A 27,492-nucleotide genomic window follows, 5' to 3' on the forward strand; every position below is an offset into this window, starting at 1 on the left:
ACGGTGTTTTAATGTATGTATTTTGAAAAAAAGAAAGAAATACAAATGGTTGAGTGATTAATTAATTTGGAAATTTGTAAGATTTTTTATAGTTTTGGAAGTTTTCGTAACAAAATACTTTTAGAAGCCTGAAATACATGATGGTTATTTTAAGAAAGACAATTTTATATGCATGCCTGAAGTTATACTGCTAAGTTTCGAGAGATATAAGTGGTATTAGGTCACTTCAACATGTCCATATAAAGCTATACTACTCTTCTAATTCAGAAGATATAAGTGGTATATTTTGAGAAACACATATACTTTCCTTAGACATGTTTAAGAAAGTAGTGTTTGTTTTGCGTATATATTATGCATTTCAATTCGTTTTATTTAGTTTCACAGAGTGAAACAAACTTTTGGATATTTTCTTTTATATATAATTTTGTTTACCCCTTGATGGTTTGATTTGAAACTGGATTCAGGTTCCGACCATGGGCCCGCTCACTTTCTTAATCAAAAGTATTAACATAAATATATCAATACTAATCAAAAGTATTAACATCAATATATCAATAATGATCAAAAATATTATCATCAATATCAATAATAATCAAAAATATTAATATCAGTATAAATAATAATCAAAAATATGATCCTCTCCTGGCTGATACACCATCGACAGTCGGGATACGGCAAACCGGAAGTGATGAGGATCTACCATCATCATTCTGAAGATGTCTATCGACCATGATAGACGAAACCGTCAATCGTGAGTTAATTTCTGGTTTTGTGCAAAAGAAGTTTATTCAATCTGTATATCTACAAACCTGATGAATCTATTCAGTGACCTGTTGCAATAGCTGTGATTCATAAAGGTATAGATGCAATTGCACCAATGCCTGTTGCTAATGAAACGACAGCTGCTGTACTTGAGCCAATAGCAACTAAACTAGAACCAGCGTTGGTATAATGTGCAGCGTTGAAAAATAATTTATATCTTCTTCTTAATCTCCCACGCGTTTCTCCTTCTTTTTCTAAATAATCGCGTATATCACGTATTTGTTTCTGTCTAAATGACATGCTTCCATCTTCAGGTGGTGGTTGTTCCACCTGTGGTGCCATCTGAGATAAATCTGGATAGAGCGGTTGTGCTGATGGCTCCTTTTTCATTGTTGTATATATTTAAAGAATATTTTTTATATTAGTACTTCATCGTCTGTCCAATTTCCAACTTGATTATCAACAAAGTGTTGAATAATTTCTGGTTTGGTTAGTGCTCGGTTGTACAACGAAAGAATATCAATGTTTTTTACGCCAACCTCAATATCTTTAAGTGTAGCATCTACTTCAGGTGGTAATTCGAAAATTAAGTTTTGTGCTTTCCCATTTACCCACACAGCAAAATTACCTCTGTTGTGTACAATTGCGATTGAATTCATCTCTGTGCTACTTAGGTTTACAGATGGTACCTCAGGTGGAAGACCAGCAATAACCTTATCTGTCATGCCGATTTGAAAAAAGTGTATCGCATCGCATTATTAAATGTGCTCTTTATAATCGATATCATCATAAAATTTTAATGTTGTTTCATTATCCCGTAATGGAGCATTTTCACCAGGCATTGATTTAAGTTAAAAGGTCCAAGGAGTTTGAAAACCAGTAAGATTAATATTAATTACAGTAGTTAACTGCACAGTTCCTAGTTCATTATCAGGTCTTGATGGACTTTGGACAACTGTATTCCCATACCCGCTTACTCTAACATTCAATGTGTCTACATTGAATACATTTTCATTGTGATCTGGTATAAAACATTTTATTTCCAATTTCAAATTAGAATCCAAATTAATATTTGTTCTTGCTCTAACAGAGAAGGATGTTTTAGCGCCACTTTCATCAGGTATGACAATATATCGGCCTAAGTTATACATTGGTTAATCTTTCATGTTCTATAACCTGATCCGTGGGTGGGTTAAGTTCAGTTATTTTATTAAACCCCATCTGAAGTTTTCCTGTCATAAAATCACCAGCCTTATTAAGTTTAATATTGTTAAGATAAAATTACCAACATAACCTGCAGTTGCACCATCTGTTCTTTCAGCTGGATCTGCAAGGTTGTCCAATCTGTTTTCTCCAAAGTCCAATGTGCCACTCATTTTGCCGCCACTTTTTGAATAATATTTGCTTTCTTTGCATAAAGTGAAAGGTCTATATTTTCTTGGTTTTGAGTTTGTTCAAAATTTGTTTGAATAAGGGGACCAAAAATGCTCATGAGTATATGTATGAAAATATTATAATACTCTATTGTTTGTGAAATTTGTAACATGATTTTGAATATTGTATTCATTTATCTCTGTTTCATTAAGAGCCTTTTTGCAGACACATAAAATACCCAACACTTCAACCCCTATTGTTATACTATGTAAGTATGGGTGATTGTCTCCAGTAGCATCTCCAGGAAAGCTAGTGGTATTTACTAGCACTCCATTTATCCATAAATATATTTTAAATGTATCAAATACAACAGCAAAAAATGCACTTAACTTAAAATACTTTTTTCTAATTGTCTAGAAGATCCAATTCCATAATAAGTTTCATAACATAAGGTATCATTTCTCCATTGAAATATATGCCTATATGACGCTACACCAATTATAAATTCTAAAGTTATTTTGTTATACGATACTGGAGGATTATTGTCAGGCATTACTGAAAACATAATAGATACTGGTCTTTGAAGTTTAAACTTATCATATTCAATAGCGTTGTTGCGGCTCCCGTATGCATATGCACCGTAGATTTTGATGAATAGACTGACGGTTAAAAGTCAATCAGCTGTATGAAGTACTCAACCTGCGTGACACACCACGAAGAACGTGCTGATATAAATCAATAAATCCCACTTGAAATCGAATCCAAAGTCTATACACATAACAATGAGAGGGTTTGTGCATCGATGCATATATAATAGTAGGTTTAATATTTCAAAGCCTCTTCAATGAGGGCAGTGACTTGCGATTAACAAGCTCCATGGTCATCGCGGAGCAGAAGGCCTGGGAAGATTTTGAATATAGGGAGAGGTGGGGGGGGGGGGGGGCAATTGTTTTGGGCCTGTTCCGAGGCGCGGCATGCTGAAGGGGGGGGGTGCGGGAGGGCGGGTTTTGAAATGCATACATGTTAACCTAAAATCAATTACATTATAAATTATACTAAAATTATGAATTTGACCTTAAAATACAATACAATACAAAAAAAATTGAATACCTTAAAATTATGAATTTTACCTTGAAATTGTGAATTTGGTCTTAAAATTATGAACTTTACCCTTGAATTATGAATTTTACCCTAGATTAATGGGAAGGGGCCTAGGGTACTTGGCCCCACCAAAATTATTGCCTCCACCCCCCCCGATTCCGGGGCCACTGCAGATTTGATTATATATGTAGGTTCTTGTCCTGGCCTTGGAAAGGAAAATAAATTATATACCTCTCTCCTCAAATATTTCCGGCAAAGAGTGGCTTTATCCTTATCTCACCCTCTCTCAGGCTCCTCTCAAGGAGAGGGGAGGTAGCAACGGCGCCATAAATTTCTCTTTCGGGGATAGGAGCAAAGTGAATTTAAACAATGGCGGGCGAGTTTTTTTTTTCGGGGCATGGGGAGGCGGCTAAATCAACAAATTTTCTCCCATGTCACCCCCACCCCCGCGGCGCCATCTGTATGTGTTTGTTTAAATGATGTATTTTCGCCAGCGCATAGGGCGCTGGTACCTAATTCTGAGATGGGGTTTGTGTACACTAAAGATTAGCTAAGATTATAGCCTTCTTCTATTGGTATGAATTATTTTTTTACTTCTCGTGGTGGAAATGTTTTTGATGTCTGCTAATTCGATTTGCAAGGAAAAGAAAGTATGTTTTGCCGTTTCAACGAACGAAAACGATTGAGTATTGCCAAAGTTATGTTTGAATTAATTATGACTTAAAAAGTTATCATAGGTTAGGCCTACACATATAAACATAAACTTGTTCAGCAATCAGCATATCAAAAAAATGACATGGTCAAAGCGGGGAATGATCACGAGGTCATATCAGTGGACTATACTGAGCATAGCATGATGTTTGGTTGCCTGTGAGTGCATAATTGATATGTTGATAACAGATCTAATAATGTTGTGGAATCAAAATCTTCATTATATGGACCACATTGAAGTCAAAGTAATTATCTATCCTATCCTGTATCGTTTTATGGATAAAATTGACTCAAAATGTTATTGATGATATTATTGCTATCTTTAACATCAGTTTTGTCTTTTCAACGGGAAAAATCCGATTGAAAATAAAGTTTTTAGGGCTAGCTATAATATTGAACAATATATCCCATATTTTGACATGCACTTATAGAAAATAAATAAATTATTGTCTTACTTTATAAATGATAAATACTGTAAAATGACACATAACTAAAGTGAGGCCAATTTCTATCTTTTTTATTTGATTCATAAAATTACATTCAACAAAATGATTGAAGACTGAGAAAACACACAATGCAGACTACAGAATGGAGTAGGTAAGATGCCATGTCCATAGCTTTGCAGGAGTTTCGGACTAACAATCAACACATTCAAACAATACAGTTTAAAAGTGAAGATTGTAGTGAATGATCAGTCCTTTACCATGTGCTTGCCACTATCTACTTTATAGTAAACTATACATTGCGAAATAATATAAAATTATTTTAAAATAAAATGTGCATGTAAGTTGAGTTAACATAGCGAATTAACTAACAACTGCAGTGTATTTCTTGATTTTTATAATAAGCATGGGTAAAAAGCAGTAAAGACAAAAATACAGAACAATTTGGAGTAATGAATTAAAGAGTTGACAGGAGTTATAGGAGTTAATGTGTTTTGCTGTTTCAGTGTGCATGTTCTCACCATTGATGGTTTGGTGAACTGTCATGTAAAATGGATGTAAGCGTGATGCTAAAAAATGGCTTTCACGGTGACCCAAACTATTTACAAGACCTCTTCTGCATTGACGCTGGCCTTCCCTTTTAAAGGGAATTTTTATTTAATCTCAATTTCTATTGTACTAAATAATAAAAAACCCTTTAAAAGGGAGTGCTCAGGCATAATTGGAAAACATGGTTGTACAATGTAGGTCGGTGGTAATTCATGTAGGCCTACTAATAAACTTCTTGTTATAAAAAAGTGTACCATAGCTTTAATGTTATTCTATATATTTATACTATGATCAGCTCTTAATAGGGCGGGAATTATTCGTTTTTTGTTACTGCGCAAGTCAGTAAAGTTCCAAATTACGCCGCGCGTAAATTCACAAAAGCATGTGTCATTCACGCAATATGCAAAGCGCAGTTCGCGTAGGTGCTGCGTCCAGCTGTATGTGTATGCCATTCTACATGTATATCAATCCACAATGTTATGAGTCCCGCCTATTATGAGCTGATCAGAGTATAACACAACATACATGAAGTAAGAAACAGGTTTCGATGGTGTACGTAGGTCTATTTTGTGTATATGTAGGCCCCACCCCATATTGGATTTTTTTAAACACTTCAACATTACAAATGGTAATGAAAAGTAAACCCAAAGTTATACTAAAGTAATTTACAAACATGTATGTAATTTCAATGATGTGCACTAATTTGGACATCAATTCAACACAATTTGAAAGGGGCATTCCGTGATCCACACTTTGTACAGAAATATTCAGATTTGTATCATTTTTATACCACTGGAAAACTCTGGCAGAACTGTTTCTGTATAAAATAATTCTTGCCGATTAATTCGTTTAGCAAGCATATCGTCAAACTTGTTCGCCAAATTACAACACAGCAAGTGGCATATGGGGCATATAAATACACATAGAGGCTGTATCAAAATGATACCAGTACTCATCAATTTTGATGTTGATTGATAAGCGTACATGCTTATTTTATTCTTGCAAACAAACAATCTGATCAACTGAAGTTGTGAGATTTAAGCTTTTGCTCCTGGATATCTACTGACAAATGTCATAAAATTTAAATATTACACCACTTTATCACCAATGCATCATTTTTACAAAAAAACAAACAATTTAAGCCCTTAGCTCCAATGTGCTCTGTTCTATTTCAGATGCCATTTTACCCAAAATGGTTTAAACTTGATAAATTTGTGTTTGTGGGATATTTCAATCTGTTGGCGTTGAAGATGCTGCTGGATATAAATTTGTATCTGCGGAATATTCCAATTTCTGTTGGTCTTGATTCTTGAAGATGATGCTGCGGAAGGCTGTTGTATGTGTAGAGTGTGAATGAGATCACTACTGTGTATATAGTGTGGATGAGATGACCACTGTGAACTTCTGGCAAATCCAGAACAATCAGAACACCTTACTTATCTCTCATTGCAAATTTAAGAAGTTCATGGACATTTGGTAACTTGGTATAATTGACCATGCAGGCTGACCTAGCTAGCTGACTTTGTCCATAAAACAAAATCTGTTCATGGACAGTTTGTAACTTGTTATTAAACTTCAACTTCAACTTCCAGACCACTACACTATCAATATGTCAACACTCATAATATTGAAACTGATTATCATTCCCAGGTAACAAAACCCTCCACTATGGGCTACAGAACACAGTCTTATAAATAATTTCATGTGGAATGAGGCTAATATCCTATCCCCACCTCAAACTAGAAATCTCACTGCTGCATATATTTATGAACTATGTCATGAGGAGTGAGGTTATTTTAGGAGCTGGCAGTAGTCTGCATTAGTGCATTTCTATTACTGAGATACCATGCATTATTCTACAAAATATTTTTAGTGATTACAAAGCAAGAGCATTTGCAAAAGAAGCTCGACTTGGAGCTACTTAGGTTCAAGGGTCAAATTTTATTTCAAGGTCTAAACTGAATGTATATATTCACTCAGGTGTACCTGAGCGAAAAAACCGAAGGGGTGATATAGGGCTGATTATACTGGCCTTTGAAGTGGTCAGGCGCCCTCTCTATTTCTCTCATCATAATGCTCTCTCTCCCTTTCTTCTCTCTCCCACATACGACCCCAATCAACCCACCCTGTCTCTCTCATTCCCTCTCACCTCCACTCTCTCCTCTCCTGGGAGCGAACTTACAAGTAGGCCTACGTCTCGTGTGGACACACTCGCAAGTTACTTTCGAAATTAAACGAACATGTAAACACACCCACTTCTATAGGATTAGGTGAATGACCGCTAAGGTATCTCCTTTGTTAGTATGCTAATTCTCCTTTGTTAGTTACCGTACGTTTGACTGTTCTGGATAAAGGATATGACCGGAACCATGACTACTCGGTACCTCATTGTTATGTATCACGGGTACCATGGCTACTAGGTACCTCCTTTGTTAACATGCTAATTCTCCTTTGTTAGATACCGTACATTTGATTGTTCTGGATAAAGGATGACCGGAACCATGGCTACTCCGTGCCTTCATTGTTATGTATCACGGGTACCATGGCTACTAGGTACGTCCTTTGTTAATATGCTAATTCTCCTTTGTTAGATACCGTACATTTGATAAAGGATATGACCGGAACCATGACTACTCCGTGCCTTCATTGTTAATTTCCGTAAAGGATTAGAGAGCGCAAGCCGCTTGTTATGCTAATTCTCTTCATTGTTTGTTACGGAACAGGTTACTCACCTTAGGTAAAGGTTTAAACTCAGTCGCTACGCTATCGCGACGATTGATTGACTTTTATTGAATAAAATCGCTGTTCCAAAGGCGACTGGGTGTAAACCTTTACCTAAGGTGTCTAACCTGTACGGTAAAACAATGAAGATAATTAGCATAACACTGAGCGGGCTTGCGCAGCTGAGCAGTCTCTCTAATCTCTTACGCAAATTAACCATATCAGTGGTGGGGTGGGGAGGTGAGGAATGTTGGGGGGGGAGGCAGTGGCGGCGACAGCCATTTTTCGGGGGTACAAGGGTGGGGAGGGGGCAAAGTGAATTTCAGGGGGGTGGGTAGAATCAACCCATTTTGCGCAAAAATGGAGCAAAAAGTCTTTTTTTATCTCACTTTCTGGTTGTTTATTGTACCAAATGAAAACAAACGGAGTTATGTGAGTTGATTTATAATTTGGCTTCTTTAAACAAGATTTGCACATCAATTTATCTTTTTAAATAGAATTCAGCATGCTGCCAAATACTGATATATATAGGGCTTATTATACTGCCATTGGAAGTGGTCAGGCGCCCCTCTCTCTCTCCTCTCTCCATGCGAGTATTTGGGGGGGCTTTGGGGCGCCATCCCCCGGGGTCAAGGTAGGGGCCGCCAAAAAGAAGGGGCGGCGGAAGAAGAAGGGGCGGCAAAAGGAAGAAGGGGCGGCAAAAAGAATTAGTAAAGAAAAAAGGGCGAAAAAATTGGTAATAACATAAAAAAAATAAAAAAATGGTACTATACATTTGTTTTAGGGCGCTAACGCTAAAACCCTTTTTTTTTCTTTTTTGGCTTTTCACTTTTTCAAACCTCCTTTTCGGGCTGTTGAGGAAGGGGCGCCAAAATGTAATTTTCTTCAGCTCCCCGGGGTAGGGGCGGCCACGGTACGCCACTGATCTCTCTCTCTCTCATGATAATAATAATTATTATTATCACTATTTGAACCAACTCGATATTATGAGTTCAGTTAACAAAACTTGAAAGGTATTTTAGTGAAAGTGGTGCCGCAATTGGGAACTTGATCCAATTTTCCCTTCCCCTTCACCTGTCCCTCATCTCCCGGTCCTTTCTCACCCCATTCTCACCCCATCCTCAACAGCCCGAAAAGGAGGTTTGAAAAAGAGAAAAGCAAAAAAAGAAAGAAAAAAAAGGGTTTTAGCGTTAGCGCCCTAAAACAAATGTATAGTACCATTTTTTCCAAGTTTTTTATGTTATTTCCAATTTTTTTCGCCCTTTTTCTTTACTAATTCTTTTGCCGCTCCTTCTTCCTTTTGCCGCCCCTTCTTCTTCCGCCGCCCCTTCTTTTTGGCGGCCCCCTACCTTGACCCCGGGGGATGGCGCCCCAAAGCCCCCCCCCAAATACCCCCTTCTCTCTCCACACACACAACTCCATGAAATACACCCCCCTCTTTCCCTCTAGGCGGGGGCAGGGCTGATCGCCTTTGATTGAAGTTACCAACTACAATGGCAGAGTCCGCTTCCCTCCTGTAACATTAATTCTTCCTCCTCTCCCAGCCCATCCCCTTTCCTTATCTGCTCTCTCTCCCTTTCTTCTCTCCCCCACATATGGCCCCAGTCCACCCACCCCGTCCACTCGCTCCTCTCCCGGGAGTGAACTTACAAGTAGGCATACGTCTCGTGTGGACACACTCGCAAGTTACTTTCTAAATTAAACGAATATGTAAACACACCCACTTCTCTGGGATTAGGTGAATGACCGCTAAGGTACCTCTTTTGTTAGTATGCTAATTCTCCTTTGTTAGTTACCGTACGTTTGATTGTTCTGGATAAAGGATATGACCGGAACCATGACTACTCGGTACCTCATTGTTATGTATCACGGGTACCATGGCTACTAGGTACCTCCTTTGTTAATATGCTAATTCTCCTTTGTTAGATACCGTACATTTGATTGTTCTGGATAAAGGATATGACCGGAACCATGACTACTCCGTGCCTTCATTGTTAGTTTCCGTAAAGGATTAGAGAGCGCAAGCCGCTTGTTATGCTAATTCTCTTCATTGTTTGTTACGGAACAGGTTACTCACCTTAGGTAAAGGTTTAAACTCAGTCGCTACGCTATCGCGACGATTGATTGACTTTTATTGAATAAAATCGCTGTTCCAAAGGCGACTGTGTGTAAACCTTTACCTAAGGTGTCTAACCTGTACGGTAAAACAATGAAGAGAATTAGCATAACACTGAGCGGGCTTGCGCAGCTGAGCAGTCTCTCTAATCTCTTACGCAAATTAACCATATCAGTGGTGGGGTGGGGAGGTGGGGAATGTTGGGGGGGAAGCAGTGGCGGCGACATCCATTTTTCGGGGGTACAAGGGTGAGGAGGGGGCAAAGTGAATTTCAGGGAGGTGGGTAGAATCAACCCATTTTGCGCAAAAATGGAGCAAAAAGTCTTTTTTTATCTCACTTTCTGGTTGTTTATTGTACCAAACGAAAACAAACGGGGTTATGTGAGTTGATTTATAATTTGGCTTCTTTAAACAAGATTTGCACATTAATTTATCTTTTTAAATAGAATTCAGCATGCTGCCAAATACTGATATCAATAGGGCTTATTATACTGCCATTGGAAGTGGTCAGGCGCCCCTCTCTCTCTCATCTCTCCATGCGAGTATTGGGGGGGCTTTGGGGGTCAAGGTAGGGGCGGCCAAAAGAAGGGCGGCGGAAGAAGGGCAGCAAAATGAAGAAGGGGCGACAAAAAGAATTAGTAAATTTTTGCTCTTCACTTTTTCAAACCACCTTTTCGGGCTGTTGAGGAAGGGGCGCCAACATTTAATTTCTTCAGCTCCCCGGGGTAGGGGCGGCCACGGTACCCCACTGATCTCTCTCTCTCTCTCATGATAATAATAGCTATTTTGGCCCCCGCCCACTAGTGCAAGGAAAAAGGAGGAAAAAGGAGGGAGAAAGAGGAAAAAGAGAGGAGAGAGAGAGAGAGAGGGGGGCCCGCAACATACAGGCTTGCCCCCCCCCTGGAAAAAATCACAGCTACGCCGCTGTGTCTCCCTGTCAGTCCACTAAAAGACCGTCAGTCAGAACCACCGTCAGTCAGAACCACCGTCAGTCAGAACCACCGTCAGTCAGAACCACCGTCAGTCAGAATTGTTTAGGGTTCGGGTTAGATTTTTTTTTTAAATTCGGATTGACAGTGGTTCGGACTGACGGTGTTTCGGTTTGACAGGGTGTAGGCCTACCCAACAAATTAAACTTTGAGGAACCTATATGAGAATGATGCGGACATCTGTGGAGATGAGATGAGAGGAGAGGAAAGGCGAAGAAAAGAGATCGAGGACAGCTGAGGAGGACAGGATAGGAGCGGGGCGATTATTTTTTCATACATCATAATATATTTGTAACGCATGTGGTAAAATCAGATGATTTTTCAGACAATTTAATTTAATTTTTTCAGGCTGAGTTTGCTTTAAATATTTCGTGTTTGATTATGAAAAACGGAACAAATTTTCAAATATGTAGGCCCTATGATGTATGAAAAAAAATCGCGAGCGGAGCAGGGAAAGGCCCGGCCGGGAGACGACAGGAGGCAGAAAGTGGAAGGAAAGAAAGTTATCAGATTGGGTGTTCCCAATTTCATCACTATCACCAAAATACCCTATTTTATAAAAAAACTCGCCCCGAATCCAACATTTAAAAAATTATTATGGGCAATGAGGACGCTAGACCAATTCAAACATCGGTGTCTATCAAACCTTGAAACCTAACAGATATAGTGGACAGCACCCACCCAGCTCTTTTATTGTATGAGGCACAACTTTCAGGGTCGCATTAAAGACTTCACGGTACGATTTATTGATTGATATCAGCCTGCATTCGTGGTGCGTCACGCACGTGGAGCTACTTAAAATTTTACGGCTGATTGACTTTTAACCGTAAGTCTATTCATCAAAATCTACGGTGCATATGCATACGGGAGCCGCAACAACGCTAATAGACGCCTTGCATGTGACGTATCATCCCGTAAATATGGCGGACAACTCAAATGCATTCAACAAAAGCATGATTGCAATCTACCGTGACAGTTCGTCTCACACACATAACCCCGCACTACGATCAAATATGTTGATGACAACATTTGATTGAATGGACTGCACTCCGCCATAACTACGGTGAAGGACACTGGTTCAACTCCTTTGTTTGGAGCCAATCGATAAAAGAATGCAGGGCCTCTATTTCAAGTGCCTCATTTAATAGTAATGAGCCTAATGTTTTACCCGGGTTGGCTATTTGTATAAAATTTGTATTAAATTTCGAGTAATTGTAATAAATCTACGTCTATCTTTGAATACTTGAAGTTCATTATCATCAATACTGTATTTAATTTCAGTTTCTTTATTAAAATTAATATTTGGCTGTGTTCCTACTGGAAAATATGTTTTAATTCCCAACTGATCACTTATAACAGCATACCTGTCCCATGAATCAATAGATGTTAATCTTTTTTGTTTACTTACTTCATCATCAACATATTGTTTATTAGCACCATCGGTTTGCCCTATATGTGTATCAGCATTAATTATTCATTTGTTTTTTAAAATCTAAATTACCTGTTAATGCTTTCCTATCAACATACTGTTATTTGCTGCATCTGCATCATCTTCTGGAGTACTAACTTTAATAATTCTATTAAAAGTCCCCACATACTTTACCTCCCCTTTTATGAACAACTTGTCTTTTCTTTGCATAGGAAGAAAGATCTATGCTAGAAGGTTCTTGGTTGAGAGTTTCTTGATTGTAAGGCCTTCTTACAATAATTGGTCCAAAAATACTCATTGTATACATAACATTATATTATTTCAAACGTCATAAATATTGGCTGTCCATGATTATTAAATTCTTCATCAAACATCCTTAGCTTAACATTTAGTTCATAAATTTCCCCAGTTTGAAGTTTTATGTAATTTGGATGTGGGAAATTTATCGTTGTTGTGTATCCAAACGATTCAGAGCTTAATGGAATTAATTCAAGTAATTGAGATGGTGTTCCATCTACAATGTTATTTGTTGTTGACAGCTCTTGTAGATGAGCGTATAGTATTTTTGGTAAAAAATCAACAGCTTTATCACCCAGGTATTCGCCAGTGTCAAGCCAACCCCTATTATTTAATCCAAGTAATGCTCTTATTTGTCATGGGATTTGAATTCTTGTGTTTTCCGGAATAGAGAGTTCTACTAACCCTTTTGTTCTCTGTACGGTTAAACTAAGTTCTTCTACAGTAGCTTACAGTGCTTGTGAATATTTCAGCCAATTCTTGAAAAGTGTACAAACCATTCTATTTGCACATTCATTGGTGATTTTCCAGTTTTGTGCCACTCGAAACGTTCTTTTTCTTGCACATTGTAATACCCAACCCACATTGTGATTGATTTTAATCCTATTTTTAGATTCCCAGATTTATTGTCAATAGGTGTTTGCAATTTTATTGGAGCTTGCACGTCTGTTATTGTGAGAAACATATTTATATAATATATTAAAATACATAAAACAACGTAATTATGTTATAACAGCATGATTTATTACTCGGAGTTTCACGCCTAAAACGGCGATCATCAGATAAATAGCTGAACACTGAACTGTAACTCCAAAACAAAACAAATAAATTCACAGCGTTGAAAGCGTACGCGTCTTCACTAGAAAAGCATGACAGCTCGCGCATGTTGAAACGAATGACACTCGTTTTTTGGATGGACGAAGTTGCATTTTGATGGCCCTATATCTTTTAAAGTAAAGGAGGTACAAGTTTTCTGATGCCAGATTTGAGTTCTACACAAATAAGTACCCCAGGATACATACTTTTCAAAGTTGTAAAGGGTTCTCTTTATACATTTATGGACCTCCAAACGTCGTCTTTCGCGTTACGACACATTTTTTATGCTGACCCCCCTAAATTTCAAATTGAAGCCACGGGAAAACGAAATGGAGTATGAAGCTCAAATTTTCGGAATTTTACTTTCTCATCAATATCTACCACCACACAGAAAAAGAGGTGGTGCGGTGCACATCCCTGGAGTTGACATGGAATGGGTCACCCCGTTTTAGGTTTAAGAACAATATTGCAGGAAGTAAAAAAGAGGAAACGTTCAAAAACACGTTTCAAGAAATTTTTAAGTTTTTTTTTGATTGGATTTCAAATTTAGCATTGTATTTTAGAAATTAAATATTTTTGACCTTTTTAAATGTCAATATTCTGGCTTGACCTTATATCCAGCCGCTACTCCTACACTACTGGGCTTGTTACCCTGATCGGAACCGACAGTAACGAGGTCTTTTGTCATGGGTCATCTGCCTCGCCATTACCAGATGAGCCACGGGGAGAGCGGAATTATTTTTTTTGGTCATGCGGGGAATTGAACCCGGGACCTCTTGCACCAAAGGCAAAGACTTAAAACCAGTGTGCCATGCTGCTCCCTTGAAAGCAATCCTCTTCCTAAATTTCCTAATTTTTCAATAGAATACTAAAGAAATTAGATCTGGGAGACCAATCTGGACCTAGCCGGGGCCGGAAATGCCAGTCTTAAAGTTTATGGACATCTCACACCATTAATGGTGCATCACTGTAGCATGTAGGGTCTTTATCCGTCTTCCATAGGCTGAGATACAGCTACTTTCCCGTAATTTTAAACATTTTTTTTTTTTTTTTTGACGTTTTGACCTCCTTAATGACCTTTGACCCCAATATAAAAAAAAACCTCATACACACCACGAAAATGCATTGTTACAGTTTAAATTTAAAAAATCTACTATGCTTAGTTATGGGGATAAAAATTCTTGAAGTTATTTAGCTTAAAACCGGAAATGACTTCTAAATGACCTTTGACCAAAAAAATAAAAATACCGTGCATACATCGGATAACACTAATGCATATATGAAGTTTATGTCACTCTGGTCTGGTTACGTTTTGAGATAAAAAAAATTGAACATATTTGATGATTTTTGGTTTTTGACCGGAAGCGACCCCTTAATGACCTTTGACCCCAAAACTGTAGACACCCCAAAGACCCTGGTTGGTAGCAATGCATGTGTGCTAATGACAACTCTCTGCTATGTAATTTGTAAAAAACAGTGATTTTTTGAATATTTTTAGCTTTCAGACCGGAAATGACCCCTGAATGACCTTTGACCCAAATTTTGTGAACAATCTATAGGCACTGGATATAGCCGATGCATATGTGTAAGTGAAATCATCGTACTATGTAATTTGTGGCAGAAGAAGCATTTTGAAGATATTTGGTTTTATACCGGAAATGACCCCATAATGACCTTTGACCCCAAATTTGTGAACATCCTATAGACACTGGATATAGCCGATGCATATGTGCAAGTGATGTCATTGTATGATGTAACATGTAGGAGAAGAAGCATTTTGAAATTTGTTGCCAGAAGAAGAAAGAAGCAGAAGAAAGATCCGATAGCATCACAAGACCTAGCCGGTTCCACGGCTAGGTAATTCCACGGCTAGGTAACTAGGCTGTGGTCTAAGACCACGAACACAGCCGTGTTGTAACCCCTAATGACCTTTGACCCTAAAATATATGAAAACCCCATCGCAAATTTGTTTTGTATTTTACACTATTTTGGCCTTTTTAATTTTACTTTGCCCTCCAAATTTTCTCTTTGATTTTTGTCAAAGGGGCATCTTTTTTCTTTCGTCTCCCTCTCCCCGCTGGTTACGCTACTACTGGTTTACCTGTAGCCAATCATAGCAGCCGCCATCGGCTAGTGATTCCTCCAGAATAAAATTAGTGAACCGCAGTTGTATGTTTGTCCTTTCGCCACCCTGGATGATCCACGTACATTTTGCATCATTTGGGTAAACTGACGGATAATTTGGAGTCGTTATTACACCAGAGGTCGCCGTTAGTACTCCACCGCATGTTGCTGCCGGACCTGAAGTTAAATAAACATATTTAACTTAGTTGGGAGTGTCACTTGACAAAATACGTCCTTCTTGATTACAAGATTAAAAAGAAAATATACAACAAATGCAACTTGCCAACCGGTATCAAGACAGACGTGCGGAATTGAATCAACATAATCGCCCTACAACTTTCTCTATGGACTGACAAATGTACATTCAATCAATCAATCAATCAATCAATCAATCTTTATTTTTCATCAATCTCATACAAACATTATAGCATTATTATATACAATTATTGTGAATTAACAAGATTTGATGAAGGTAGGTACATCACAAAGCCGAGGCCTGATAACGATGTACCACCTTTTAACTAACAAATAATTATAATTTTAATCAAAACAACGAATATACACATAAACATTAAAAAAAACATTTACAAAGAACCCATCTTAGTTTACCATAATACAATTTTAAGCAAACAAATATTTTAGCAGTAGTATAGTATCAAGTAGTATAGTGAATAACATAAAGTCAGCACAATATGAATTATAAGAACCCATCTTAATTTACCATAATACAATTTTAAGCAAAACATTTTAGCAGTAGTATAGTATCAAGTAGTATAGTGAATAACATAGTGTCAGCACAATATGAATTATAAGAGGCAGTGTTTGTTATCTTTTAGATACCTTAACATACTATTTTTGAATTCATTTACAAGTTTAGCTTCTTTAATTTCACTTGGCAAACTATTCCATAGCCTAGGACCAAGTGTTAAAACATCAGTGACTTTATGGATGTCAGGGCGATAATTCTCTTTCTTTCTGGTATAATAATTGTGAATAGACTTCATGTTTATGAACAAGTTTCAAATGATCTTGGTAATAGGCCCTTATGATATTTGTACATAAATATACCCAGTTCTTTATTATACAAATGGCATATATTAAGTAAATTGTACTTTTCAAACAATGGTTTGGTGTGGCAAAGATACGAACTATTATTTATAATTCTTACTGCTCTTTTTTGGAGCTTCACAAGTCTGTTTAAATAATACTTATTAGCAGAACCCCACAATATTATACCGTAGCTTAAATATGGTAAGATTAGCGTACAATACAACTGATACAGGCTTGTTTTTGGTAAAAAAAGTTTTAGTTTGTTTAGGACACCGATATTTCTAGAACACGCCTTACTAATGTTGTTAATATGTGACCTCCAAGTTAGGTTGTCATCAAGTGTAATGCCCAGAAATTTAACGTCATATACACGTGAAAGTTTGCATCCATCCAGGAATACATTGTGGACATCAGTTATATTTTTTGTTTGATGAGGTGTCCCAATAAAGATTAGATTTGTTTTACTGCCATTCAAGGATAACTTGTTACACTTAAACCAGTTAACAATCTCCTTCAACTCTTTATTCATATTGTCACAAAGCCTTTGGATATTGTTATCAGAAAGAAAAACAGTTGTGTCATCTGCAAATAATATAAACGATAGAAGTTTGGATGTTCTGCTGATGTCATTCATATATACAATAAATAGCAGTGGCCCCAAGATGGAGCCCTGTGGCACACCACACTTCACACTGGTATAAGATGATTTTGCAGAATTAAAAGATACATATTGTTTACGGTTTGACAGATAGTTTTCAAACCAGTTATACGGTACACCACGAAAACCATAATGATACAACTTTTGTAATAAAATGTCATGATCAATAGTATCAAAGGCCTTTGAAAGGTCCATGAAGATACTTGCAGTATACATGTTTTCATCAATAACATTGCATGGCGTACCGGCAAAATTCCTGCAAGGGAGGCAAAATTGCCAAACGTTATTCGATGTCTCTTTTTGTCTTTTAGCCCTCTAATATCCCTCATGAACAGTTAATATTTGGTTTACTATAAATCTGTACATTTTGAGAAAACTTAATGACCATAGAAACATCACTTCAAATCATTTCAACCACTTTCACCAACATCTGCACATTCGTAGTAACACTATCTTATCAATTCTAGAATTTCACAAAAAGAATTAAAAAGAAGTGATTTTGTCGAACGCGAATTCTAATACATATATATTTAACAAGCTTCTCTTGAACAATGTTGTCTAATTATTATTATCCAATTCAACTGTCACATTTTATGTTTATATTATTATAAGCGTTAAACATGTTTAAGGAGAAAAAGCTCCGCGCGCAAAACGGAGAAAATAAAAATACATGTAAGTGACACCGTAAGCGACACGCAAGAAAGCCACATTGAAAATAAAGTTATATATCAATGGAAAGCTTATGATGTCAGGATACTAACAAATATTTTTTCCTTTGGCCTTTTTTAAGGCGCCCAAAAAGCACCCAAATCAATCGTCTATGACCTTGGGAATGCTCGTGACGTAAGCTCAGGGTTCGCAGTCACGTGATCCTACTCGGAAACATTGAACAATACTTGCTTCCTGTACTTTGCAAGCTGCCCGGCAAGTCTGATTTTCACAATAAAGCTTGAAATTAGAGGACTCTTCAAGTTGCTGGTTCCTTCTATATATATTAGAAATAATAGAATTTTCCGTAAATTTTTGACAAAATCAGTCGTAACTGGCTGGGTATAATTGGGTAATTGAGTTTGAATTAAGCGCTGGGATCAAGTTCATGCGCAAATGCTTGCTGCTACCGATACCGTTCATGTCATGGACTGAATGAACATGATGGAATAACAAATTAAATACTTGTTTGTGACATTCCCTATTCTTGATTCATTTTAAAATATCTGATTTTTAGAAATATCGTCTTGCAGTAACCAAAAAATTAATAAAAAAACGCCGATTTCACCAAATCCAGCCCATATAAAGGTTTTCATATTTAGCGCATTGCGGTAATACATTCTTTCCACACAATCACGATTGAAAGAAACAGATACTTTATTATAAAATAAATACAATTTAGGCTTAGTAGACCGTTATTTGATGGAATTCTGAAATCTGAATAAAATTAAAATATTGTCACTTATGTCACGATTCTTTAATGATAGTACAATCAGTGTACGGTACTGAAAAAGTGAAACATCATGTTTTATGGATCATACACGATGCGTGAATTGCTGCTGAAGAAATTGCAGGGACTCGACCAAGGTAGATATGCACAAACACAGCGACTCGCTTCGGCTCCGGCATCGCGGTAGAACTTGCGCTGTGCGTTTCAGCAGATTTGATCAATCGTTCTCTTATATTTGGAACATTTACAGGAATAAATTTTGCTGATGAAGTAACAATAAATTGAAAATATCAGAATGTGAATATCAAATCGGTCATTTTGTCTGCAAGTACAGTACAGTCGCGGATACCGAACACTCGGTGACTGAGACTCAGTCAGTCACTGAGTTCATCCCATATGTATCTACGTGTACGAGTTCGCCTATCATACATGACCGGTTGTAAAACTAAGAAATAATTAAAAAATCCTGTACATGTACCTTATTCTATTCTTTCATTTTCTCATTTTGATAAGTTCATCTCAACTTGGTGTGACGATATTTTGCAATCTGTTTTTATTCCGGTTCTTCGGCGAATCTTCGCTCTTCATGCTTGACTGTAATATTCCCTGTGCATATCGTGGATGGCTTGGCCTATCCCAAATCACCCCGGCCAGCACTTTTCCCATTTTAAAATCCACACACTTTATTCAGGAACTTCATTCTTGATTTGATCATGATCTTTTCTTCATGTTATTTTGATTTTATTGAAGATATTTTTCATGTAAAGTAAGTCGACAATGACTGAATTCGTGCATTGGCCCGATGCATGCCACAGTAATGCATGGCATGAACATTGTGTTTACAATCAAACCCGGAAGTAACTGTGTGTCCCCGGGCTGACGTCATCAACGAAAGCGCCCAATTTGATCGATTTCGTCTTGTAATTTAGGGGGTGTGTGCCAATATCCAATCTTTGCATGGAGATTATGTCTATATAGCCTGGTACGTTAGGCAAATAAAAAATATTCTTTTCTGCTTCCTGATATCATAAGCTTTCCATTGATATATAACTTTATTTTCAATGAGGTTCACCTTTAAACATCAACATGTTAAAGGAAAAACGCAAGCGAGCGTATAAAAATCAAGCGCGTTAAACATGTTTAAGGAACGCGCTAAACACAATAACTCTAAGTTTGTTCTACATTTCTCTCCTTCACCTGAGGAGTCTTTGGGTGAAACAGACTGTAGTGAATCAACATGGAATAATTTGTTTCTTTTAATTTTATATATTTAACCTTCAATACTTACACGCTTGTTCGTCCGAATTATCTGTACAATCCCTTTCTCTGTCACACCTGAACCCTTCATCAATGCACTGGCCATTGGAGCACAAGAAGTCGAAGGTACCATTACAGAAGCCTTAAATAAAGTGTCAGAAATAAAACCAGTTAATAATCGGAAGAACCAGAAAACCAATCAAATAGATGTTCCATTTTAATTAATGCTTGTTTTTTTTTACCTGTGTAATGCAAAATAGGTCAAGGTCAATATGCCTCAAAGGTACTTGACCTATTTTGATGTGTTACTTATAGGGGCTGTGCAATAATTATGAGCCCTTGGGGAGGGTAAAATTAGGGGGGAGGGGGAGAAATTTTTGGCGAGCCGAAAGGGGGGGGCAAGCAATTTTGGCAAGCCGAGAAGGGGGGGACAAGCAATTTTTGCAAGCCGAGAGGGGGGCAAGCGATTTTTGGCACACATTCATGGGGCGCATTTTTAATAAAACGCTCTAAAAAGGCTTAGGAAAAAAATTGGCATGTTCAAGGGGGGCAAAGAATTTTGGCGGGCCGAGAGGGGGGGGGGGCAAGCAATTTTTGGCGAGCCGGGAGGGGGGCAAGCGATTTTTGGCGAACCATTTGGAAATTTTACCCCCGGGGGCTCATAATTATTGCACAGCCCCTTAGGTAACGAAACATCCTAGATTGTGCAATCCTATCTTTACTTGAGTTTTAGTATAAAACGAACATATTGACACCTCCCTTGTCAAAATCCGAGCACTCTGATAATTTTGGCCCACATAAAACCAAAAATTCGACCTTCGCTCTTCAAGTTTTGGAAATAACTCAAAAACGGTATCCTAGCTGGGTCAAACTATATATACATTTTCATGCAATATCTTGTTGAACCAGCTCTTCCCCGATGTTCAGAATATCCGATGTTAAGTTGTTCTTTTCCAGTTAGTTGTTAATTAATGTGATATTTGACTTGTATAGACCATTGGTGTCTGGGATTATCTGTTTTTGTATTAAATGCAACTTTTTTTACACGAATATTTCCATGGACAACAAAAACAAAGACAAGAATATTGGATGACATTCAGCTTATTTCGACATCTTGCGGGCTTATGTCCGCGGTTTGTGTCCAAAATGGTAAATCGCAACCTCTAATCTTCTCTGTTTATACGGACGATCTCACGCACATTTCAATGGGAAATATGCACGTATGAACCGCACGTATGAATGAAGTCAAACGTACACACGTCGCTGTACCTTTATTATAATGATTTCATCCAAACAAATTGGACCGTATAGTTATAGCATTACTTTTCAATCTAATATTAAAAAAACGAACACATTTTCTGCATTTTCTGCACGTTCATTTTGTACCGTGCAAAATATTCAATAAGCCCTTTCGCAATTTCTGAAATCTCGACTCGACTGCGCATGCACTGAATTCCTTGCTTGGAAGATAAACTTTGAGGACTCGCTACAGTATTTTAATGCGAGTGAACTTGGAACTTGGTAAGAAAGATTTCCTACATGTATTTTTGGATCTTGATGTCTTCTGAACACTTGCATTATTATAAAGACAAGGAAAATATTGATGAGCTAGCTAGCGAGTGAAAACAGTAATGTACTAGATGGCACAGCTGTGTTTGAGCAAATACGAATATCTATGCCCGTAACTTCCACCTTAACACCCCTTAACCCACCATGACACCCTTAATCCATCCTGACACCCCGTAATATGTTTAATGCTAAATGGGCTATCAGTATACTGACAAAAAATAAATTAATTAATCAAGGAATATCTATTTAATTGCATTTGCTGTGTAAATTGGGCGCCATATCCAAATGTTGGTGACCACCACGTCGAAGCCCTTGCTATTATAATAAGCATTAATTGATATAAGTTTCATCTGTATAGCACCTAAAATAAAAAAGCGCCCAATTGGGGGCCAAATCCAATAGTTGGTGACCACCATGTGGAAGATCTTGTTATAAGCTTTAATTGATATAAGTATCATCCTCATAGCACATAAAATAAAAAGCGCCCAATTGGGCGCAAAATCCAAAAGTTGGTGACCACCATGTAAAAGCACTTGTTATAAGCTTTAATTTGATACAGTATATGAGCCATCATCATAGCACCTGAAATAAAAAGGCACCCAATTGGGCGCCAAATCTAAAATTGGTGACCACCATGTCACCCCCTTACAGACCTTGACAACCCTTAACCCACCCTAACACCCCTTAATAAAACCACACCCCTTGTCACATCATGACAACCTTTTGAGGTGATCCAAGGAACCAAAATCAAAATGTACACATTCCCTTTTAAGGGAGTTTTTGTCAATCAGTTTCCTTGATTCAGACCTTTATCATTGCAAACACAGGTAGGAGGTTCGGTTGTCATCTTGCAAAATGACCCGGATGTTGATGCGCAGTTCATGCGCAGTCTGAGATTTCCGAAATTGCGAAAGAGCTTATACTCTATAAAATAAGCAACCTCTCACCGGCACAGAAGAATATGTTGAAACATATGAATTTGTAAGTGCTCTTTAAGGGCTGGGGTATGAACGTTTGGACAGTATTTACTGTGGGACATTAGAGCACATCAGACATATCGAATTGCATTCTGAATACGAAGAATGTCCTTCTGATATCAAATAATTTAGATTTTTTGAAATTCGCAATGTAATACACATTTTATGGCAAATGAAATTTGATACAAAAAATACTGTCGAAACGCTCAAAACGCTCATTCCAGATCCCTTAAACAAGGTTTATTGAATTTAACCGTATGACAAAACAGGCAAAACTAGTAACTTTTCGCACAAGATTTGCAACTGAAAGAGAATTAGTCATTGCTCATTGAAATGAAGCTACTATTGGACAATTTAGTGTGCTCTTTCATTTAATGACATAAAAGCTGAAAAATATTGTAAGGATCATTTGAGTTTTTGACTTTAAAAACCTACACTTTGGTCAAAAATTGTGCTTGAATAGGTCGTTTTCAACAGATTTACTACATTCGCCTTGCTATAAACATTGAATTGCGTTATCTGTTGACGTAATGAAAAAAAATGTTTTTAGGGGGAAGTATTAGCTTTCGTTCGATGTAGAAAAATTTCTGATTGGATGAAGGGAACACTTGAGGTTTTGAGAAAAACCATTCGCAGATGCCTATTTTCCACTAGTCACCAGCTACAAGCTCACACAGCTCTTATGATGCTATGTACTTAACCGTGTAGTGTAAATAAAGACTGTGTAGAGGGAATTCACTGCTTGCTTGGAAGCTCTTGAAAATGTGTGCTCGGGTGTATCGAGGTTGGAACTGTGTTTATAAGAGAATCGTTTTGTAGCCAAACCTTTCCATATGAGTTTGATCAAAGCGCAGAGTGGTCACGGCGTGTCGATGTTTGAAGTCGATTCTAGACCAACATTTTCCGAGGAACACGATCCCGGTGGGCCTTTTTTGAAAAAATGTGCCCAAAGTGCCCTTTTCCGGGGGTGCTCCCATTTTGGGGGTCAAAATTTGTTTTTAAGTATTCTCTGGCCAAATATGGTATATTTGGTGTCTATTTATATGTGTTCGAGCATGGAAAATCTATTCGGATAGTTTTTAAAATAAAAAATAGCTGCCTTCTGCTCAAAAATCCAAAATGGCGCCCAAAATGCCTTTTTCCGGGAGTGCTCCCATTTGTTTTTAAGCATACTCTGGCCAAATATGGTATATTTGGTGTCTATTTATATGTTTTCGAGCATGGAAAATCTATTCTGATAGTTTTAAAATAGCTGCCTTATGCTCAAAAATCCAAAATGGCGCCCAAAATGCCTTTTTTTCCGGGGGTGCTCCCATTTTGGGGGTTAAAATTTGTTTTTAAGCATTCTCTGGCCAATTATGGTATATTTGGTGTCTCTTTATATTTTTCCGAGCATGACATATCTATTCTGATAGTTTTTAAAATCAAAAATAGCTGCCTTATGCTCAAAAATCCAAAATGGCGCCTAAAATGTAATATTTGTCCAAATCAAAATATTTCCCCGTGTATGACCATTTTTAAAATGATTTTAGTACCTATTTGCATTGTGTGGGGTATAAAGATCACAATCAATCTATTTTTAAAATTCAAAATGGCTGCTGCATACCCAAAACTCAAAATGGCCTCCAAAACGATGTAGTAATGTGGCCAAAAGAAAACAATGTTCCACAACTTTAGTGTTGAAAATTAAGTGTTAGTCTAAATATAATTATGTAGAAATGTGTTGGTAGCAGTTTATGAAAGCTCAAAATGGTTGCTATTGGCTTGAAATCATACTGGTAATGTCCGTCACATAGCTCATAATGACTGTTTGTACTAGTATATGATAATGATCTTAGGTTCAATTTGCATTTTCTTGATTTAAACTTATATTACAGCGCCCTTCAAAATCCAAAATAGCTGCAAGAACTAAACACCACCTAAAAGTGATGTGCTGTTCGCAGGTCATTTTGATCGCCATTTTGAACACCAATTACCTTAATTACCGTTACATTCAAGATGGCCGACAAAGTTTATTTCGTATTTTCTTATTTCATATAGTTATTAATTGTCATTTTTACGAGTCCTCTTCTGAACTCTCTTCACTCAACGGGACTTCTTCGTCCTCTGAATCTTCAGATTCGCTGATCAGATCATATCCCCTTAGTTCTGTTGGGATTTCTGGAGTCGGCATGACTGCAGCTTCTGGAGGTTCATCCCCTTCCTCCTCTTCCACCATCTATCTCACGTCACCCCATCTTCATTTGGAAGTGCCGAACCACGGTACCAAGCGGGCTTAAGAACATCGTCATCATCAAATTCCCAGCCGTAGTATAGAGGATTCTGTTGTTTGAACATACCAACCAGGCAATTAACCGTACAGTTTACTACAAAGTTTGCACGTTGGATGTGGCATTTCATTGATTTACCGTCAGGGGGAAGCCTCTGTGACGGGGTTACCTTCCGCTTCTTTCCCTTTCCACACATTCTCATTGCATAGCGACAATCCCTGCCGTCTTTTTCCTCCTTGGCCTGTTGTAAACTATGTGAAGTATGAAGACTGTCACTTCATTAACATTGGCTGCAGTTCCTTCAAGGCTAGATAGAAGTTCTAGGCTTTCTGGATTCTTTTGTATCTTGGTAAAGGCTCTCATTTTAGAACGGCCATAGAAAGGTTGCGTGAAGTCGCTGCCTGTTACTACATGAAAAGCAGGTAGGCTCTTGCAAATATCTCTTCCAAGGTGATTTGCAAGAGACTTCATATCATGGTACGTTATGCCTGCTCTTGGCAGCCTGGTCCATTGTCTGAAATACAGGTTCTTAGTAGCATTTTCTGCTACAAATAGCAACAGAATAAATACATCTGTGTCATCAGCTTCCACGCAAGTATTATGTGTTGCAATAGAATACACTACGTAGGAAAACAGCTCTGATGAGATCTCGTATTATTACCAGAGCTTAGTGAATGGAATGACTTCCTTACAAAGGAATACAACAAACTGCAGCTAACGCAACTTCTAGCTGATTTCATCTTATCCGATGAATCTACTCTAGGAAGAGATGTTTTTGTCACAAAGGGTCATGTGTATTTTTGCCTTCCGTCAGAACCAGAGTCAGTAATACGAGAAATCAAATCCCAGAGCTGTTCTCCTATCAAAGAGAAGCTGACCCTCGTTTGGCTTTCCACGCAGTGTATTCTACTGCAACACATAACACTTGCTTGTGTGGTAGCTGATGACACAGATGTATTTATTCTGTTGCTATTTGTAGCAGAAAATGCTACTAAGAACCTGTACAAGGGACCAGGCTGTCAAGGGCAGGCATAACGTACCATGATATTAGGTATCTTGCAAGAGATATCTCTTGGAAGAGATATTTGCAAGAGCCTACCTGCTTTTCATGTAGTAACAGGCAGCGACTTCACGCAACCTTTCTGTGGCCGGTCTAAAATGAGAGCCTTTACCAAGATGCAACAGAATCCAGAAAGCCTCGAACTTCTGTCTAGCCTTGAAGGAACTGCAGCCAATGTTAATGAAGTTACAGACTTCATACTTCACATAGTTTACAACAGGCCAAGGAAGGAAAGGACGGCAGGGGATAGTCGCTATGCAATGAGAATGTGTGGAAAGGAAAGAAGCGGAAGGTAACCCCGTCTCAGAGGCTTTTCCTTGACGGTAAATCAATGAAATGCCACATCCAACGTGCAAACTTTGTAGTAAACTGTATGGTTAATTGCCTGGTTGGTATGTTCAAACAACATAATCCTCTATACTACGGCTGGGAACTTGATGAGGATGATGTTCTTATGCCCGTTTGGTACCGTGGTTCGGCACTTCCAAATGAAGATGAGGTGAGACAGATGGTGGAAGAGGAGAAAATGCAAATTGAACCTAAGAATATTATCATTATACTAGTACAAACAGTCATTATGACGGACATTACTAGTATGATTTCAAGCCAATAGCAACCATTTTGAGCTTTCATAAACTGCTGCCAACACAGTTCAACATGATTATATTTAGACTAACACTTAATTTTCGACACTAAAGTTGTGGAACATTGTTTTCTTTTGGCCACATTATTACATCGTTTTGGCCGCCAATTTGAGTTTTGGGTATGCAGCAGCCATTTTGAATTTTGAAAATAGATTGATTGTGATCTTTGTACCCCACACAATGCAAATAAGTACTAAAATCATTTTAAAAATGTTCCTACATGGGAAAATATTTCAATTTGGACAAATATTGCATTTTAGACGCCATTTTGGATTTTTGAGCATAAGGCCGCTATTTTTTATTTTAAAAACTATCAGAATAGATTTGTCATGCTCGAAAACATATAAAGGGACACCAAATGTACCATATTTGGCCAAAGAATGCTTAAAAACAAATTTTGACCCCCAAAATGGGAGCACCCCGGAAAAAAGGCATTTTGGGCGCCATTTTGGATTTTTGAGCATAAGGCAGCTATTTTAAAAACTATCAGAATAGATTTTCCATGCTACAAAACATATAAATAGACACCAAATATACCATATTTGGCCAGAGTATGCTTAAAAACAAATTTTGACCCCCAAAATGGGAGCACGCCCGGAAAAAGGCATTTTGGGCGCCATTTTGGATTTTTGAGCATAAGGCAGCTATTTTTAAAACTATCAGAATAGATTTTCCATGCTCGAAAACATATAAATAGACACCAAATATACCATATTTGGCCAGAGAATACTTAAAACAAATTTTGACCCCCAAAATGGGAGCACCCCCGGAAAAGGGCACTTTGGGCACATTTTTTCAAAAAAGGCCCACCGGGATCGTGTTCCTCGGAAAATTTTGGTCTAGAATCGACTTCAAACATAAAGTGAACACCATTTCCCAATTGCGCGTGGCTGAGAGGCTAACTATTGATTCAATGCACACAACGAGGAAATAAATTACATATTAACAAAGAAATTACATACCAGTTTGTCCTTGAACTAGCTGGTATTGACTGGTAGACAACAGAAAGCCAACAATTATTGTCATTGGCAGTCTCAACATCGTACTGTGTATTGGAAACAAATCGCTAAATAAACTTTGTAAGCTCAAAGAAAGAAAGAAATAAAAAATAATTTATATAGCGCATATAGCAAATGC

At 37.7% G+C, this 27,492-nt stretch overlaps 1 protein-coding gene across 1 annotated transcript in view; it reads right to left on the reverse strand.

Moving 5' to 3' along the window:
* Positions 1 to 27,435, reverse strand: part of LOC140172595 (membrane frizzled-related protein-like) — a 47,673-nt gene extending 20,238 nt beyond the window's left edge. Inside the window, exons 1-3 of the mRNA XM_072195734.1 lie at positions 27,318 to 27,435; positions 19,867 to 19,977; positions 15,410 to 15,609 (exon numbers count right to left, since the gene is read on the reverse strand). Coding sequence (XP_072051835.1) covers positions 15,410 to 15,609; positions 19,867 to 19,977; positions 27,318 to 27,396 — 390 coding nt within the window. The 5' untranslated portion in view covers positions 27,397 to 27,435. The remainder of the gene's footprint in view (positions 1 to 15,409; positions 15,610 to 19,866; positions 19,978 to 27,317) is intronic.
* Positions 27,436 to 27,492: the final 57 nt, after the last annotated feature.

Source organism: Amphiura filiformis, chromosome 16, assembly GCF_039555335.1.
Source record: "Amphiura filiformis chromosome 16, Afil_fr2py, whole genome shotgun sequence".
NCBI lineage: Eukaryota > Metazoa > Echinodermata > Ophiuroidea > Amphilepidida > Amphiuridae > Amphiura > Amphiura filiformis.